This window comes from Fusarium musae, chromosome 1, assembly GCF_019915245.1.
Source record: "Fusarium musae strain F31 chromosome 1, whole genome shotgun sequence".
Taxonomy (NCBI): domain Eukaryota; kingdom Fungi; phylum Ascomycota; class Sordariomycetes; order Hypocreales; family Nectriaceae; genus Fusarium; species Fusarium musae.
In genome coordinates, this window is record NC_058387.1 from 3,947,704 (window position 1) to 3,966,671 (window position 18,968).

General features: G+C 49.0%; 6 protein-coding genes across 6 annotated transcripts; 4 read left to right on the forward strand and 2 right to left on the reverse strand.

The window, feature by feature from the left end:
• Positions 1-533: 533 nt before the first annotated feature.
• Positions 534-1,562, forward strand: J7337_001192 (uncharacterized protein; the record flags this gene model as incomplete). Its single annotated transcript, XM_044818935.1, is given in 2 exon segments — positions 534-832; positions 851-1,562. The coding sequence occupies 2 exon segments, from the start codon at positions 534-536 to the stop codon at positions 1,560-1,562; spliced, it is 1,011 nt and encodes a 336-aa protein (XP_044686637.1).
• Positions 1,563-1,835: 273 nt separating this feature from the next.
• LYS3 (Saccharopine dehydrogenase [NADP(+), L-glutamate-forming]) lies at positions 1,836-3,655 on the reverse strand (the record flags this gene model as incomplete). Its single annotated transcript, XM_044818936.1, has 9 exons — positions 1,836-1,866; positions 1,917-2,022; positions 2,081-2,222; positions 2,281-2,390; positions 2,413-2,714; positions 2,762-2,954; positions 3,073-3,176; positions 3,227-3,237; positions 3,287-3,655. The coding sequence occupies 9 exons, from the start codon at positions 3,653-3,655 to the stop codon at positions 1,836-1,838; spliced, it is 1,368 nt and encodes a 455-aa protein (XP_044686638.1).
• A 5,360-nt stretch (positions 3,656-9,015) lies between these two features.
• On the forward strand, positions 9,016-10,762 carry J7337_001194 (uncharacterized protein; the record flags this gene model as incomplete). Its single annotated transcript, XM_044818937.1, has 4 exons — positions 9,016-9,299; positions 9,361-9,737; positions 9,791-10,334; positions 10,384-10,762. The coding sequence occupies 4 exons, from the start codon at positions 9,016-9,018 to the stop codon at positions 10,760-10,762; spliced, it is 1,584 nt and encodes a 527-aa protein (XP_044686639.1).
• A 1,055-nt stretch (positions 10,763-11,817) lies between these two features.
• On the forward strand, positions 11,818-12,378 carry J7337_001195 (uncharacterized protein; the record flags this gene model as incomplete). The annotated part of the gene is made up of 1 exon (XM_044818938.1): positions 11,818-12,378. One exon carries the CDS (start codon positions 11,818-11,820, stop codon positions 12,376-12,378), a length of 561 nt encoding a protein of 186 aa, XP_044686640.1.
• A 283-nt stretch (positions 12,379-12,661) lies between these two features.
• On the reverse strand, positions 12,662-15,748 carry J7337_001196 (uncharacterized protein; the record flags this gene model as incomplete). Its single annotated transcript, XM_044818939.1, has 3 exons — positions 12,662-13,392; positions 13,445-15,549; positions 15,630-15,748. The coding sequence occupies 3 exons, from the start codon at positions 15,746-15,748 to the stop codon at positions 12,662-12,664; spliced, it is 2,955 nt and encodes a 984-aa protein (XP_044686641.1).
• Positions 15,749-18,055: 2,307 nt separating this feature from the next.
• On the forward strand, positions 18,056-18,762 carry J7337_001197 (uncharacterized protein; the record flags this gene model as incomplete). Its single annotated transcript, XM_044818940.1, has 2 exons — positions 18,056-18,480; positions 18,531-18,762. 2 exons carry the CDS (start codon positions 18,056-18,058, stop codon positions 18,760-18,762), a joined length of 657 nt encoding a protein of 218 aa, XP_044686642.1.
• Positions 18,763-18,968: the final 206 nt, after the last annotated feature.

An 18,968-nucleotide genomic window follows, 5' to 3' on the forward strand; every position in this document is an offset into this window, starting at 1 on the left:
CTTGATCAAGGGAAGCCTTTGTTCTGCCAGTAAATCATTATAGGGTATCTTCTGGTAGGAACAGGGCCATCTCAGAGTTGCTGCTAACTCCCGTCGTTGCCTAATTCAGACATCAAAAACAAGCATGTTGATTCCCTCGAGGTGAAACATAGCCATTCCTGACATAGTTTAACTATCCCGATCAGCCAAGACATTTTCTGTTCCGCTAAGCTCTCGTTCTGGATGTCTCAAACCCAAGACAAGCCTGAAAGCGGCATGCCACATCATCGGGAGCCTAAAACGGCGCGTTGAGAGCTGCAAAAATTGCCCGAGATGGATGGTTTCGGAGGCTTGTCTCAGATCTTCAACTCTGATCTTCTGTTCACGAATAGCCGAGAGCTTCATGAGCACAGCAAGTCCAAGGGCCTGGGCCTGGATCAAGGATAAATATCTCTCTCTTCCATCCCTTTCTGACTTCGAATCGTCTTACTCAACCAGTCACTCACTCACTCCTTGTGTGTTCCTAGTCATTCTTTACTTTTATTTGTTGCAACATGATTCGACCACTCTTCTTTGCTTGCATCTTTGCTGCTGGCGTTTTCGCACAATCAACTGCTGATCCTGCTTTGACGAAAGACGGGGCGTTCCAACATCTTGGATGCGTTGCTATTAGGCCCGGCACCTTTCCTCGTCAGTTCGATCTGGGTCAAGCTGGGTGTACTTCATCATGTTCATCAAACGGCAACATTATCGGCTTCCGTGGAAACAGCTGTGTCTGCGACCGCCTTGACCTCTCGCCAGGGCCCATCTCCTACCGCGTTGTAAAGGTTGATAACGCCCTCTGCAATCAATGGTGTGACCCAGTCGACAGGTCCAAGGGAACCTGTGGAGGAGCCACGATCCAGGAATGGCCCATCTACGACCTGTACAAGAGAAACAATGCTCAGATCGTATATGGGGCCTTCCCAGGTGCTACTCCTACTCCTGCACCTACCCAGCCCATCCAAACTGGCATGCCCATTCCCAACCCCAGCCCAAACCCTAAGCCAGGTGATGTCTGGCACGAATGCCCACCCAATGTTGCCAACTGCCCTTATCGCAACAAGTGCCCCGATGGCAGATGTCAACTCAAGCCTATCGTTCAGCCGTGCCGTGGATGTTCTTACAATGGTACTGGTAACTGGACTGCTCCGACTTGTCCTCCTGGAGGCTGCAATCAAGGTCCCAAGCCTGTTCCAGTTCCAGTACCCGGTGGAAATGGAGGAAGTGGAAGCAGCGGAGGTAGCGGCGGCAACGGAGGGAGCGGAGGTACCGGAGGTACCGGAGGGAACGGAGGCACTGCTGGAAACGGAAGCAATGGTGGTAACGGCGGCAGCGGGGGCTCTGGAAGCAGTGGTGGAAACGGTGGTGACGGAGGTGACGGTGGGGATGGAGGTAACGGCGGTGGATCGAGCGGATCCAGTGGCGGCGACGGGCATCACGGAGACCAACCTCCTGTCATCGTCAACTCGGCCGTCAAGGCTCAGGGCGAAAGCTTTATCCTGGCTCTCGTTGTGATTTCCTTTGCCTTCACTCTTTTATAGGCTTGGAGATGGATGTAGTTAACATTCTAGGGGAGTTAGAGTTGGCTTTCTGTTCTTGTAATACACTTCTTATAGAAAAGGGGTAATAGGGGTTAGATACAGATTTGGCTTAATATAAGATCACATCAGCAAGACATCGAGAGCAATATGCCGATTTGGGGGCCATCGGAAATCTCTTTTTTCATTTTACTTCTATTTTGGTGTCATGGTACAATATGCGTTCTGTGGCCGACTCACAGGATTGTACATTTTCTCACATGCCGGAAAGTTCACTTAAGCAATGATCTTCTCCTTGCACTCGATACTACGCCCAGTTAGTAAGATGCCTGCAATGAACGTAATTGTGTAACTCACCCATGGTCTGCCTTGAGCTGCTTCATCAATGTCCTGGCAAGGCTGGGGTATACAGGGGCGACAACACCCTTGTCTGTGATAGTACCGTCAAGAACCATCTTGGTTGCTACAGAATTGGTCAGCATGTATAAACTCGAGCGCTCAATCTTGTAGGGGGAACATACCAACACCACAAGGAACACCGACAAGCTTGGACATGGCGGAGTAGCCACCGGATCCCTCGGGGGCACCGTACTCGATAAGGGTGGAGGTCCAGGTGTTCTGGCTGCCGTCCTTGTTGACAACCTCGAAAGTGTGTTGGAGGAACTGGAAGCAAGTTAGGGTGGAACTTCAAGTTTAAGTCAAGCTCCCTGTTGGCACTCACCACAAGATCGCGCTCGCCCTCCTCATAGGCCATCTTCTGCTCAAGAGTGGCGCACAGGGTGTCGAGGGCTGTTCCGCGAGGGGTGGTCTTGGCATCAGAGAAGACACCAACTGTAATGTTGTATCAGCATACGCTCAAAAACGACCGCTAGCACTTTGGACTCACTCCACTTGAGTCCAGCCAGCACTTGGCTCTTGACAGACTCGTCGCTGATAGAGGTCTTTGAGAGAACAGCCTTGATCAGGTCCTCCTCGCTTGATGAGCTAGCACCAATGAACTTTTGGAGGGCCTCCTTCCAAGGAATAGCCTGCTTGAAGAAGTCTTGCTCATCAACGCTGAGGAAGCCAATGTCGACAAGAGCCTTGACGAACTGGGGGAAACCATTGTAGCGAATGGTTCCCCGGACGACGGTCTCGGCATCAGGAATGCGGTAGCTGTTGAGGTCAGTCACTGCCCTTTAACCCAGTTCTCTCCGACCTACCGCTGACGGTAACCAGTGCTGTCACGGTTTCCATAGGCAACGAAGTTGTAACCCAAGTAGCCGGTGTGGTAAGGCTTAGCAGTGCCCATGAGGTCGACACCGGTGATGTCAACCAGCTTGTTGTCCTCGTAGTACTTGGCGTTGTTCTTGAGGGCCAAAAGGACACCTCGGCTGCTCCAGCTGAACTTGTAGCCTAATCGTAGTTAGTGACGGCGGCGTGAGTCATGATCGGGGTCTGGGGTACCTAGGGGGTTGTTGGAGTCTGAAAGCTGGTTAGCTGTGATCATTGACCATTGATTTGGGAAACATACTCTCAGGGGCGGGGAGACCGCCGCAGAAGCTCTTGAAGGACTTGATCTTGCCGCCCTCCTGCTGGATGCGGTCGATGAAGTCGACAGCGTAAAGGTGGTCGACACTCATATGTGTTAGCGAACGTTTAGAATCGTAGATGGTCGAGAAGCATACCCAGGATCAACCTGAGATAGTCAGCAAGCTATAATTGGAAGACAGGATACCAGTACTTACACCGATCTCGTTCAGGACTGTGATTCCGGCAGCCTTTGCCTCCTCGTGGAGCTCCTCCATAGCAGGAGAGACGTAAGAGGTAGTGACGACATTCTTCTTAGCCTTGATGGCGGCCTTGATGACGGCAACGTGATATGTGTAGGGAATTAGAGAGATGGTGATGTCGTGCTTAGCGACAGCCTCCTCGAGAGCAGCGGAATCGTTGACGTCGAGGCTAATGGCGTTTGTGTTGTCGAAAGTTCCAGCAAGGTTCTTGGCCGAGGCGAGAGTACGGCAAGCAACAGTAACGTGGACGCCAGCCTTGGCGAGGACTTCGACGGCAGGGGTGGCAACGAAGCCGGAACCGAGGAGGAGGGCGGATTGAGGCATTGTTGACGATGAATTGATCTGTGGTGTTGTAGTAGTAGAGTGATTCTCGTTGGAAGCAAAAGAATTTCCACCTCAGGAGCTCTTACTCAGTCACCGAAAATGTAAACGTTCTGCCCCGCATTTTGGTAGGTGACGAGGGGACCTCCCCTCCCGGCTTTCGGAGGTCGAGGAGCTGTAAAGATACCGTGGGTATTTTCCAACCGATACCGGGGCCATTGAGTACAGGAAGTAACCCGTAGCAAAGCGTAGAACTGGCGCTAAGAACGGGGGTCTGAGCCTGGGGACAGGCCTGTAATGTCATTGCTTTGCTTTGTGACGAATCGCGGGTAAAAGTGGGCGCCCTGACGATGTAAAATAGACGCGTTTCGGTTGATGAGGTCTAAAATAGAATGTGTTCCCGAGATAAAGACACTAATAAATTTAAGCAAGGTAGCGTTTGTTATATACAAGACAGAGCACTCCTTCCTGCAATCCATATATCAAAGGGAATGGAATCAGGCTACGCACGAGTCAGTCTGCAGCAGACGACAACAAAACCAGACCCGAACCCCTGTAGGACGAATCACATAAGGCTCAATTGGTCGATCACGGGCCTGCAATCTCTGGCTAACAGTCCAGGGAGTTGAAAATGCGCCCAGGGAATGGCAAAAACTTCAGCATTTGATGTTGAATGATAAGAATATTTAGCAAGACTCAGAACATGTTGGGTTAATCCGGGATGGATTTAGTTAACTCGTTGACTCCCTAGATAATAATTATCTTCGCAACCTAATCCAAAACCTTCGCGTATTTCAGCACCCGCAAGCAAGGCCTTCCAGTTTGCAGGCATGATAAACTGACCCAAAGAGTTCAATCTGGATACATTGCAAACTGATTGCTTTTGAACCGGGGGGTTGAAAGTACACTCTGTAACCCCCTGGGCTTATGTAGAGACCCTCCCAGTACACGTCCATAGGTACTTGATCCATTGGCATTAAGCTGCCACGTAATTGATGTAAAAATCGTAGTTAAAGGCTGCTTTGAGGTTAGAAGAGTCAGTAAGATATTTAACGCAGTCACTGCTTGAACCGTTAGATATTACACGATCCACTTCGCTGCCGGGGAGTATTCAAGTGACATGAAAAGCGGTTACTGTAAGTCATCGGTATTACCGCATTTCAAAAGGTCAAGATAACCAAAAGTTGGATCGAAACTCAGTCAGGTACAAATACGAATAGACTTGATAGGTAGGGAGGGCATAACAAGATGATGTATACCATCCAAAGCCAGGGTTATGTAGCCGGCCCCTAATCCTCACCGAGAGAGAAAACGACACACACATTCATCGTCTGAAAACCCCAGAGCTATTGGTGTGGCTCATGTCTTAGACTGAAGACAAAGAGAAGGGATTTTAATCTTCTCCCTTGTCCGAGTCTGTCACACCTGGTTGTGTAATTTCAGTCCTTTACAAAGTCCGGCTTATAAGCTACATGATAATCAACGGCAACAACATGGATTAGTTAAGACTCACGCCCCGAGGTGAGATCAATTGCTATTGGTAGTTAACAGAATTCATCCGTGCTCTGTGATACCGCCTCCCTTTTTGTAATTTGGTGAACTGACCTCAGGTTACACAAGGCGTTATGCAAGGCTCAGGCCATTTGATTTCCATCAAGGCAGGGAGAATTACAATGTCACATAAACACTTGTCACATACTAACACCAAGAAACGTAATCTAACCAACAAAGGATATTGTGACAGACTGAGACGTATGGAAAAACTCGTCATGAGAATGATCGCTGCGATACTTTAGGCAGATCAGCACTAAGAATAGAACAAACTCCAAAAAGAGCAGCCTGAGCATTCAGTCAGCCTTGAGAGTATTTTGTTGGTCCAGTTCAAGTAAATTCTCACTGCTAGCCATAATTAGAGGGGTTGGGTCTCACAATGGGTGAGGCTTTACCTGCTTGCGACCCAAACCTGGCCCAACCTGACACAACTTGACACCTGTAAACGCCGACCTTGCAGTGCGGCATCTCACCGATACGCTACTGCATAGTAGAATATCTGCGAGGCGTTGTGGGAAATATAATATCGACCGCCGGTGAGTAAACGACGCTAACATCTATGATTTGGTGGATCCGGCATTTCCATTTAGCCTCCCCGAATCCGAGTGACAACTTGGACCATCCATCGCTTATTAGAGCTTTGATGGCTCCATGCCAAGTTTCCCGGAAGTTTGTATTTGACGTGGCCGCATTTGAACATTTCTATGGGCCCAAAATGATGTCCTCTCCAAGTGTTTCAGTCGAAAACGGAGAGGTATGGGGTCAGCTGAGACTTGGTCTCAAATTAGACTTCCGTCGACCCGGTTAATCAGAACGCGTGCGGGATGTGAATAGTATGCAAAAGGTCGATGATATGATTGTGAAGTCACATGCCGTGAACTTGAGGTTTGCGATCTCGAGTGATTAGTTTGTATGAAATCACTGATTCTGAAACTTCTGAAAGGCAAACTCATACCTATCGGCCAAGAAACTCTCGATTTAATTAGTAAGGCTCGCTGAAGATTTCTGCAGGTCCCCAGGAGGTCGGCTGGTGGCTCAACTGTATGCTGTTGGTTGTGAACTTGTTTCCTAGTGGGTGTTTATGGTCCTGTTCTGCCTAAAGCAGCCCCCCTATTTTTACACATGCTTGCGGATTCATGGCACGGAGCTTGGTCCAGCACCATCATCTTGTGTGTGAAGCCTTGACCTTGCATCTATTATCAGCTTTGGTCGTCATGCAGGACTTGATAATGACTGTTGGCCAATGAATGTCTAATGGCAGATGCCTTCGAAGCAGCCTCGCCGCAGCGGTGAGTCTGGGAGGGCGAACCCCTTCCAACCGACCCGATCAGCCAAGAAGGCGTCACTCACTCGAGGTACTCCTTCTCCTTTGGTTCAGAGGTGCCTTGCTTATTAGTACCTACCTACCTAGGTACTGAAACTCAAATTTCAGTCATTATCTGTCTGTTCCCTCCGCCGTCTTCTCTCTTGTCTCACTTGCTTTCTTCTTCCCATCTTTTTTGTTGTCCCCATCCCTCCCGTCGTCATCTTCATCTCCTGCGAGCTTTTACCTCCGAGACATTCAAATCTCCCTTGATCATCCAAGACTACAACACCATGTTTCAGTCTACCTAGGTGCACATTAGTCTATTAGACTAGTGCAACCAGTTCACCCTATCTTCAGCAGCACCATATTATGCCCCTTACTGATGCGTGCACGCGAGTGTCAACGGACTCGCCTCGCCCCGTCCCGCGGCTCCCTATTAACGAGATGGAGATTATGATGCCGGGATGCAGAGGAAACTCCGTCATCCCTCTGCCGTCGTATAAAATGGATAGAACTTTCTCTGCATCTTGTCACCGTCTTTACTCAAACAATCTTCAACAACATTCTCGGACGAGCACTCGGTACACCAGTTTCCTAAACCTTGTGACACAAAATTCTTCGGTTCTTTGACTGGAGCACGGAGTTCTGAATACATCTTATGATGGAAGACATCGTACAATCAGAGTAAGTTCTTGTTTCTATACTCTCTATCGGCGCACCTTTTAGTTCCCCGCAGGCTATGATGTTGGAATCAAGCCCCTCCACTGACGAAAAGTTTTGTTCAGATGCGCCAGCTATGACGAGCGCTACTGGGTTCGGTCGCAGGACGATTTGACCTGGTCCATAGAGAGACGGTCGTCAGTTCAGTTACATGCCTATCTCCGACAACCATCCAGGGACGACCCCTTTTCAGCATGGTCAACGACGCCAATTGATCCTTCCACGAACCTTACCTTTCGACACATAGAAGTACTGTTGAATCTTCGTATCACTTCATGCGTTGCATTTATTCGTCGCCAAGTCTTCGTTCTCCTATTCCAGTCACACGTTCTTGCTGAACCTCCAGCCCAGACGCATCGATGTCAGCCACCAGAAGCTCACACCGCGGATACTCAGCTGGATACGTACGGCATAGGAGCACAGTTCGAAGGGTCCTGAACTCATGGATGGCCACTGCAATAGCTGTCATGACATAGACATGATGAAGGACGTTGACTCAATGATAGCTGGGTATTTTCAGCGATCTGCGCAAAATGCCCTAAGAAGCGACTGGTTACTCATTTATATGCATGTACTCTCTGATGTCATGCTAGAAACCCTCGTCTCAAACTGTTACAGTCACCCAGAAAGCACCCTTCTTTACACCATCCCTGCTGGTTTTACTTCTTCTTATTTCCCCCATCTAATTCTCTCCATGCTGCAGTTGTCTTTCGATGACTATACTGTCAAAGCCATTGCTTGAATAATCTATTACATTTCACAAATAAGTCTCATCTCACAGATATCACTGCTCTATTGAGATGTTTCGACCATGGTCGCCTCACTATACTGCTTCACGTGAAAAGTGTCTGGTTTATTTGCGAGTGTGCGATCTTGGTATATTCTGCAATTGAATTGAATTTTCACACATAAACGACAATGAACGTTTATTGTATGACACGTTTACAATCTAACACCATGCTCATGCTTGAATCTTATCATAATAAAGTCACCCAGAGCTACGAACGCCAAAATAAACCTTCGATCTCCGATCGTGACGAGAATTAAGTGTTCAAATAGCAAGCCATTTTCTTCATCAACTACCCTAAGTATTTTTATCACTGAGGACTCAAGTAGTCCGAGCTTTTGTCCCTCCCCCCAAACCCCCAAACCCATGCTATCTCCAGCCACATCACGGATTGCATGGTTCGTCATCCTGATATTGCGCTTACCCCAAACTTCTCCACAGTTTCGCCTCATCTACCGACAATCCCCCAGATTGTGGATTTATGTTATTCGTATTTCATTGGAAGAATCTTGGATCTCGTTAATCCATCAATGAAAAGCCGTTATCGTAGAAAAGAACCGACTCAAACCTGGAAACGTTGAAACCATTCGGCAAACTAAAAGCATCGGGAGTCTGATCAAGTACCGAAAAATCGGATTTAGGCCTGCGGTTGGTCTTATTCCCACGCCGATATGTTCTAAGTTAATCACATTGTCTGACAGGAACATCGGGCTGGAATAAGATCGACAACTATTACAATGCCTAATGCCCCATCAAATATCACTAAACATACATATATCAAGTCTGGCCTTATACCTGGGCTAGTTGTGGCACCGTGCTTGAATCGATCTCACATGTGAATTCAAGGTGTTTCGCTCCATTGATCTACTCCTACAGGGTGCCCCATCTCAAAAGCAACGTCTCAGATCTTCACCGGCCGACGTCTTCGGGCTATAAAAGCCGATATCGCCCTCCCCCCCTTCTGCTGTTCGTGCAAGTAAAACACTCCCCGGCATCAAAATGGCCGATGCCAACGCCACAAAAGGTGAGCTCCAACAGGCTCAGGCTCAGGCCCAAGAGGTTGGACAACCAGACGATAGAATCAGCAGGATTGACAGCGTCCAAGTTGGCAATGTCGACAAACCACAAGGGGCCGGGATATACGCCGAGGCTCTTGCACAATATCCTACCGATGATTCAATCGACCCGATTTTAGAGAAGAAAGTCAGAAGGAAACTAGACCGACTTATAATACCCGTACTGGGTGTTTGCTACTTTTTCTACTATGTTGACAAAACAACACTGTATGTTTAACCTACACAGCACTCGAAGGACCAAGATATCTAACCAACCACGCCCACCTAGTTCCTATGCTGCCATCTTTGGTCTCAAGGATGATCTCAAACTTAGAGGTGACGAGTACTCTTGGCTCTCGAGTAGCTTCTATTTTGGTTGGCTGATTTGGGCTATTCCCTCGAACCTCCTAATGCAACGCAGCCCTCCTGGTTACTACCTGGCCTTCAACATTTTCATGTGGGGTGCTCTACTCATGACACAGGCCGCTGCCAAGAATTTTGCTGGTCTTCTTGCTCTGAGAATCCTTTCCGGTGCGTTTGAAGCTATCGCAGACCCGGCTTTCATGCTCATTACCTCCATGTACTTCACGCGTGACGAGCAACCAAGTCGTATATCCGCTTGGTATGCTTTTAACGGTATAGGTGTTGCTGGCGGAGGTTTGATTGGTTAGTTTCTCAGTCTAATTTCTCCCGAGTTAGAGCTAACATCTCCTTGACAGGCTATGCCATTGGTAATATCAAAGGAGCGCTTCAGTCATGGCGTTATGAGTTCCTTGTGGTGGGCGCTTTTTGTTCTGCTTGGGCCATCGCTCTCGTTCTGCTACTGCCCAATTCTCCTCGCACTATTCGAGGTTTCTCCCACGATGAGAGGCTCATAATGATCGCTCGAATGCGACGCAACCAAACTGGCATCGAACAACGAAGAATCAACTGGGGACACATCAAAGAAGCCTACCTCGACTACAAGACATGGCTATTCACTTTGCTTGGATTCGTTTCTAATGTCCCCAACGGCGGAATTTCGAACTTCTCCACGCTAGTCATCCAAGGTCTTGGGTTTGATACGCTACACACGGCCCTGCTGGGAATCCCTCAGGGCGTCCTCGTGGTCATCTGGATCGGACTTGGTGCTCTGGCCAACAAGTATATGCCCCCTAATAGTCGAACTCTGGTCAGTGCCATCTTCATGATACCGACCATAGCCGGGGCGCTCGGCTTTCTTCTGGCGCCAGCAGATGCTTATGTTGGCCGTCTGATCTGTTTGTAAGTGTATGGGATCTTCCTCATTCTGCTGTCATCTAATTTTGTGAAGCTACCTCACTGGCTCGTATCAGGCATCCTTTGTCATATGTCTGTCTCTCATCACTTCAAATACTGGAGGCCAGTCCAAAAAGATGATTGTTTCTGGTATGATTTGGTTTGGTGCCTGTGTTGGTAACATTGCCAGCCCCTTTTTCTATCGCTCTGAACAGGCACCATCCTATCACCTTGGTATCGGATCACTTCTTGTCGCCAATTGCATCGAGTTCGCACTGTTTTTCGTCTTTAGATATGCCTTCAAATGGGAGAACAAACGGAAAGAGCAGCATCGTGAAGCTTTACGAGCAGCGGGCCATGATTTTACTGCCAGCACTACTGCGTTCATGGATATGACGGACAAGGAAAACCCGAATTTTGAATACGTGTACTAGGATATGTGCTGTCATTTCAAGCTATCGGGTATCTTTTAACGAACTCAACTACGATTTACCTGCAGTAGTTTAATGGTTGGATTTACCATCTCTCCCTATGCTCTATATGGGCGGTCGCCGGTGTGTGCCAACCTGGACAGTCTTTTCAGGCACAATTGTGTCGCTATTACGACAGATGCTTCAGAGGAGGTCAAAGAAACTCGGGGCGACTACGGTAAGTACCTTCGATAGAAAATTAAGGTGAGTTTAGTATATCTTAGTATACCTCTAAGCCACTTATTTAGTCTTAGCATCTTGCTTTAATGTCAAACTATTTCTTGCTCCCGCATGGACACCTAACGTCTCCTAATACAGGCAAAGTTGGTTGTTATAAACTATTATTCTGGAGGCATTGCTCGACTTTGTTCTATCATTTATCAGTATTAATGGATGTGCAGGTCACGAAATTCAAAGAAGCTCAACGGCTTGGTGCTGATACACCTGGTTGTCCCGTCATCAATACTTATGTTCCATGTGAACTCATAGCCCCCAATGGCCAACTTTAGTCTACGTTCCTGTAGCTTGTCGTCGATCTCGAGAACATGATGTGGGAATGTTCACAGCCCTTGGACATCCCCTTGGCCTCGGCAACAAAGCTGTTGTTCGATCATACAAGCCAATAGTTCTTACAATCTTTTGCCTCTGATTTACATCAATGTTCGGTTTTGAAGATCAATGTGACCTTACACCACTATATTATAGTCGAGGTAGCTTCTCTGAATATCTTGTCGTCTTATCAAACACAAGCTCTGAAAAGACTGAAATCCAGCATACTGCCTCCAGTAACACTAAAACGCCACCACTAGCAGGCTCTCTCGGTGCTCAAGGTAAATAACTTCTTCAGATCAATTACTTCCAGCTTTCAGCATATAGCATCTCGCAAGGTAGTCTTGAAGATGGCTCCCGTTCCGGTCGTTGAGCACCGAGAGCTCGAATCTTGCTCGTCCGACATGGTTTACGGTGATCCAAAAGGTTCATATATAACTGCCATAATTTTGGCAGCGACTTTGTCACTAATGGCTGTGGCTTTCATTTCGCTGTGCTTAATAGCGAGGCAGCGTAAGAGAAAGCTCCAGTCCGCTCAACGCAATGCTTTGAAATACCAAGCCATAGTACAGACTGCGCAGGCCGAAGCACTTGAATCGCAGCACAGGGCTGAGAAATATCAGACGGAGAATGTTAGTCTGTCTGAGGCCCTGGAGCAGTTGCGAAGGCGTTATGTCGAACTCGCTGATAGTCACCACAGCTCTACTCGACCCAGTGCATCAACATCAACTAAGGAGTCACCGAAGCATCTTCAGATAGTGCCTCCAATAAATTGGCAGAAGCCTGACAACTCACCGCTCAGACATGTAGAGCCAGTTTCGCCGGTAAGCTCCACGGCCTCAAGCGAATACGAAGGCTATTCCGAGAGCGCACCCCCAAGCGATGGTTACTATGGCTCTAATGAACAGTCCTTCACTGCTCGAACAGAGACAGTGGTAGCAGGAATCCGTGCTGGACAAGATGGCTCTAATCGCGTGTCCGACAAGCCACCTCAGATTCCTCCCTATTCTTTTCAAGGAAGTGGTCGGTGAGGATACTGCGGTTCAGGATGCTCCCTCGAGGAACATCGAGATTTCAGTTGCGAGATGATTTATATAGCAGTAGTAACTCAATAAGAAAAAAAGAGCCCTACGCTCCTTTCACTCTTTAGTTAAAACTCGTGCCTTCAATCGTGGCAATCCGTCGACATGTTGGAGTAAATGCCCAATTGCACTCGTAAATTGACCAGGACTCTGTCTTGGTCACCTCGTTGTAAAAGTAGCTAACCTGGTTGCATGCCCGCCACCATAACTCTCGGATATTTTTGATTCCACATTAAAAGAACTTGCTCTTAAGGCCACCCATCACGACATTCCTCTTTTGTTTATTGAGGAACTTGTTTACATCATCAGCCCATCCAGCGCTGTTGTTCTGCAGGTTCTCCATATTGTCACCCATCATGTTCAACTTCTCAGTCCTTTCGTTCAATTGCCTCGTCAGGTAGTCTCCCCAACCTTCCTGGCTGCCCGATCCCGATGCGGCGGCTGGCTCTCCAGCCCGAGCAGCCCGTTGTTCTGCTGCCGCTGCGTCCATCATTCGCTTGCTAGGAGGCCTATCTGGGCCTCCGACCAGCAGATCAAGATCAGTAGGGGAGATGTATTGGCTGCCCGAGATCCACTGCATGTTTGAAATGGTCGGCCGAGGTGGGCACTCAAGCTTGGGGTTTATCAGCGTGTCTGGAGATTGTTGAGGTCCTTTGCCCGTTCCCCAGACGTGGATCACGGCAAGTTCACTTGGCCCTGTCCAAGCAAAGACGTCGCCAGTCTGAGTAACAACTGAGTTTGTACTCCTCGTCACATCTATCATGGGAAGGTCGGCCTTTCCGATGTCTCTGAGGCCGGGAATTGAGAATGCACGAGCAGTTCGGTCACCAAACACACCAACGACGGCAAACCCCTGTAACTCGAGCTCTGCTACACATGCAGAATCACAGAGGATGCTATCAAACTCTTTTGATGCGCCTTTAGAGTTGGCTGGTTTGAAGATTCGGATTTCTGTTTGCGTGACTATCGTCCTTGTTAGTTAGGCTAATTTGAGCCGAAGCCATGCGCCACTTACCAGCAACAAGTACGCCATTGACCTGACGTCCTTCTCTGAGCCCTGCCACGATCGGCCCGGTGGCATGGGCAGGTTTGCCCGTATCAGCTTCGATGGGGTTGAGTGAAATGATCTTCCCATCGAACGATACAACGCCTGCGAGCGACGCAGAGTATGTGCCGTCTTGGCCAGGCAGAAGTTTAAAGGTGATGACTTTGCCTAGGTTTGTTCCCACAAAACAGCAAATGCTCGAGTATTTGTCTTCGTCCAAGGTCATGACACCAAACTCAATTACAACAGGCCACTCTTTCTGGGGACCCGGCGAAGAACTATGGCTCTTGAGGAACGAGGATCGCTTATCTGGTTTGGCGAAATCCGTCATGGGAGCCTGGAAGAAGATAGCAGGCCCGCGAAGATCAATCAGCGTAAGAAACCCCAGTTCAGAGCCTACGGCTACGAATCCAACATTGGACACCTGTATAGCTGTGATAGGGCCCATCATCATCTCGTAGAGAACGAGAGGCTGCAGGCCCTCCTTGAGGCCTGGTTCTGCTCTCGAGCTAATGTCCGTGAGGCCTTTGGGATTAGGGTCAAGCTGGAGAGCTTTATCTTTGCCGAAAAAGCGATTCTGACCCCATCGATAAATGATGGCCTCTCCCGTGCGTGTTCCTACGACGAATTCTCCGGTGCTAGGCGCCATGTTCATACAGGTAATCTCTACATCATCGTATCGGTCCAGTGCTCGAGCAACATCGACTTGAAGCTGGGTTCCATTTTCAATTTCATCAGCATGGCCCGAGTCCCAGATCCTGATTGTACTATCGGCATGAGCGGCCTGGATTATGGTTCTCTCTTCAAATCTTTTCCGAGGTCGCGACGCCTCGGCTCCTCCTTTGAGCAGCGGCTCGCCTTGATTGCGCTTCTCGAACATGGAGAGCCAGCGTGGACGTTCGAGAGATGACACGTTGACTTTTGTCACAAATGGATGAACAAAAGAAACGGAGGGATGAAGCTGGTTGGTAGGACTGATCGGATAGCCCGAGGGGAAACTCAGCGTGATGAGTTCACCAGACGAGAGGAGAACCATGACAGCGATCGGGTCTTGAGCGCCAGCAAAGTGAGGAGAGAATCGTGGAATGAGGAGGAAGTTAATCGCTTGCGCACCAGAAGGAAGAGGAAGAACATTCTGGCGTTTCCCCCTGCAGTAATTAGCCAATATTTGCCAGGTCGAGGTCGCATAAACCGGCGTCTGGCTCAAGTCAATGAATGTCAAGCCCTTTTGCGATGCGTCAGGGCGTTGTCCGCCTGCAATAAGAAGGCCACTATCGTCGCAATTCTCTTTGCAACACCAAGCGATCTTAGTGATGGGCTCAGGTAAAGCAGGCGTAGGAGTCTCGGGCGAGGGCTGGTCGACGTTGAAGTCGGTCAGGGTTCTCGCCATCACAATCTTTTCGGCCTTTGGATCCCAGAACACCAAGCTTCCATCATCATGAGCTGTCAGGATGAATGTACCAGAGGGGTGCCAGAGTGCATGTGTAAGTCGAGGCTTTCGAACTGTCTCAACAGCTGCACCGTTGCCTCCGGGAGCGCCTGCTGGAACAACATACTCATAGTAGTTGACAGGCTTGGCTTGTTTGAACGAGTAGACGACAGCGCCGTGGGTGTAACCCAATAGGAGCTTACCGACGTCTCGGGGGTGAAGAGACATGGTTATGAGGTTCGGAGTGGTCGCACCAGGGTTCTTCTCTTTCCAGAAGTTGGGAAGTCTGAAGGAACGGGCCAAGCTTCCTCTGTCCAGATCAAAGGCCATGATGTCTCCATTGTACAAGCCGATAAAGGCCCAGTCAAGCATAGGATCCGTCACCAAAGAGACGACCTGGCCAGCAACGACCAGAGCGGCGATGCGCTCGCCGGTGTCGAGGTCCCATATTCCCAACTCGTTCTTCGCGTCGACGGTAACAAGTCGGTTGGCGGAGAATTGTACGATCTGGAAGGATGTGCGTCGGGGAGGCTCGAGGATCTTGTGTACACGTCGCTGACCGAAGATGTAGACTTTACCGGGGCCAAACTTGCTTTCACCAGTTCCGATAGCTAGGAGGGACTGGACTGGGTCGTAAGCGTAGCAGCTGCGACAAAGAATGGATGGTCAGCTGGGTCATTTTGGGGCATGCATACATGATACATGTTGGGCGAGACGGAGCGATACCTGATTTGAGAGTTGATGCCATAGCGAGCCTGATCGTCGGGCATGAAGAGTTCGGGTCTGATGCTCGCTGATAGGTCATTCTGCATGCCCGTCTGCTTGCCGCGCAGGAATGCCGCCATGCTGTAAGTTGGCGTCGCCGAAGTCTATGACGACAGCGATAACTAGCGATGGTCAATGTTCCGGTGGTGAAATGATATAGAGCTTTGCAAAGCCCTTGTTTTGAAAAGAGTGAGAGGAGAGGGATGGAAGATGAAAGAGATAGACGTTCCGGTGGGGGTGTGTACAACTGCCCTGCCCGCCGCCAAAGCCGGTACCTTACGTAGTGCGCTCAGTGCTCTCTCCAGGGACAATCCAAGACCCCAAGACGCCCAAGACCCTTGGCAACGGCAACGTCATCCCGTACTATCACTGTGCGGAGTATGTACGTAGTTTTTCTAATACTGTGAGCTCAACTCCAAGGTGGTCGTTGCACAACATTATTATTATCTGTGTACTAAAGCATTGATTGTATAACCTCCATTAAGTGATGCAACCCATCATGTTTCCCCTTCGGATCCCCAAGTTATCTCATAACAGTCTACTCTCGATCCAGGAAGACAGCGTGCGTACGGAGTACAGAGTGCGCCGTTGGCCTATCAGCTTGACCCACGGCCAAGCCTGCACTGCCCCAAAACATCTGATCACGGTAGAGCCAGTCGAACCTTTCCGCGTGGTCAAAATCGCGGTGATTTAACTTCCAAGTCATCAAGGGGGACGCGTAAACGGAAATAGGATCATAGGAGGAATCAGCAGTGAACGACCCTAATAAAGCTCCAGCTACGAATAAAATAATGACAACAGACCTAGACCAGGGCCCTTTAAGTTAGCTAGACATGGACAAGCAAACTGGGCCTGGGACAATTTTGACATCGGGACGTCCCTTGCTTGCATAAATCCGAACCGAGAATAATATCCTGCTATAGCTCGCTAGTTCGACGCTAACGGCTTCCACTCTTCCATACTGATTGTCGATTTGAATAGCGTGAACAGGTAGATTAGACTGCTGTCTCGACTGCGGTTGGAAGTGAATTATTGAGTCGAGTTTCAATCAATGAAAGTGCCTGGCAAGTATCTTGAGTCCATTGCTATCTAGGTACGGTTCATAATCGACCAACCGACTCTATCATAAAAGCATTGTTGACATCAGCACTCCGTTGCGTCATCTAGACAGGTTATATTGCATAGATTTCGTTTGAAATTTGCTCATCCTGAGTTCTTTTAGAGTCCGTGATTGGTAGAAGAGAAGACATCAGCTTGGTTGTGTCCATCTCAGGACGATGGCAACTGTGTCATTCCTGTATAACTATCATTGTCAGCTGCTTGTTATTCCAGGGGTTTCCATCTTCATATTGGCGATTTAGCATTGTCATAATTGCCGAGTATCATATGCCGAAACATACGTCACTAAAGATCGTTCAGATATGATCGACGGATAACACATCACTTTAGCCTACAATACACGGTTGGATACTATGTAACTGTCTCGTGGTTTTGTAATGCCCGATATCAACAGTCTCGTCCTATCGAATCCGTGTGGAGCTTGACCGTTGTACATTGGAAACTGGCACCCAGTGCTACCGAGTAACAAAACAAGTCCACGTGGACCTGACCTGTTCTGTTACCTTATGATGACCATGATTATGATGATGATGCCAGGCTACGATAGATGCATATAGGGCACCTCCCAACCTACACTTGTCACTGTCGATGCCCAGTGAATTGTGCTCATGAGACCAATCCTGCCTAAGCTGAAACTCGGTGTCGATGCAAGCGGGCTGCTGTATCGAATTCCAGAAGAAGCGAGGCTTACCTTTTATCATTGGCCGCAAGTGACGGTTGGGTTCTGGAGCGTTGCGCCGCAATTGGTTCTGGTGGTCGACGTGTCGTATTGTGTTGGGCATCACTTGCAGCTTAGCCCGCCCCTCCCAACTTCTGACCCCCTCTGACGTGGGCCTCTCAAAAGCCTCATGTTGGCCTGTTGCCCTACAGGATCTCTCGTTTATCATAAGCAGATCAGCTAGCGGGCCGTCCACTTGGCCCCGCTGGGTCCCGATGCTTCTCTTGATGCTACCGCCGCTGCTACTTCTGCGTTGGCCCTGCGTATGTACCTACCTACACTCGGCTGCCCTGCAGACCGGCTCATTATGCTGGCAGCCATGGCAGCCAGAGCCCTGCGAAAGGCTTACACACTCGATGGACGATTGAGCGCAGGACGATATGTTAAATCCTGCCCAATCTATGTTAGTCAGGGCTACATAGCTTCCTGGCTACCCGATCATACACGGATTGAAGGCGAATTTAATTGCCTTTGTCTACCCGCTTATGGATACCGAACAACAGATCGACACAGCACTACTACCATCCACAAGCAATTCTTATTCTCCGAAATGGCATTTTACAGTCGCAACCACAGCCAACTGTCTGCGGATCAGCTTCGCCACTCTGACTCTGACTCCGACTCCCGCTACCACCACGGATGGGCTGGCTCGTCCTCCTCAAGCTACTACAACGAGCCAACGACATCTGATCCTCGCTACCATGCCTTTGGTAGCTACTATGCCAGCAAGTCAGCCTCAAACTGCAACCACCCCTACAGATCTGGGGACTACAATGAGTCTCAGCAATCAGAGGGCCATCACCACATGTGGCAGTCTCAGGAACACAGTGGCGCACCACCTTCTTCTTCCTCAGTGGCCACTTCAAGCCCTCCCAACTTGCAAGATGACTCCTACGGCTGGATGAACTCGGCCGATGGCAGTGAGCCAAATCTGTGCCACTGCGGCAAGACATTCCGACGTCCCTCTGACCTCGCGTAAGTTTATCCAAGTCTCAACCTCAACGCCTACAACTAACAACTCAAAGAAAACACCAAAAGTACCACATGAAATACTTCTCATGTCTCGCCTCAGGATGCGACAAGTCTTTTGCCACTCAGAAAGATCTGATCAGGCACACGCGCACACATCGCAAAGGCGAGGGCTACCAATGCAAGGTAGAAGGATGCCGCAAGGCCATGTCAGGCCATGTGTACTCACGGAAAGACAACTTCGATCGGCATATGCGGACGGCACATCCAGACCATCCGCAAATTTGAGAGGCATACAGAGACTCTCTATTCTTTTCCGACAGACGCACTATGATGGTGTTATAAATATAGAAGCTAATCTGAGAGCTTAAAACAGTATAGGCGTATTTTATTTGAGAACACGGGTATTTGTTTGAGTATAACGGGCGATATTGTATGAACTAAAGGACTTATATAGAGAAAATACGAATGGGAAACAAGGAAAGGGTTATCAA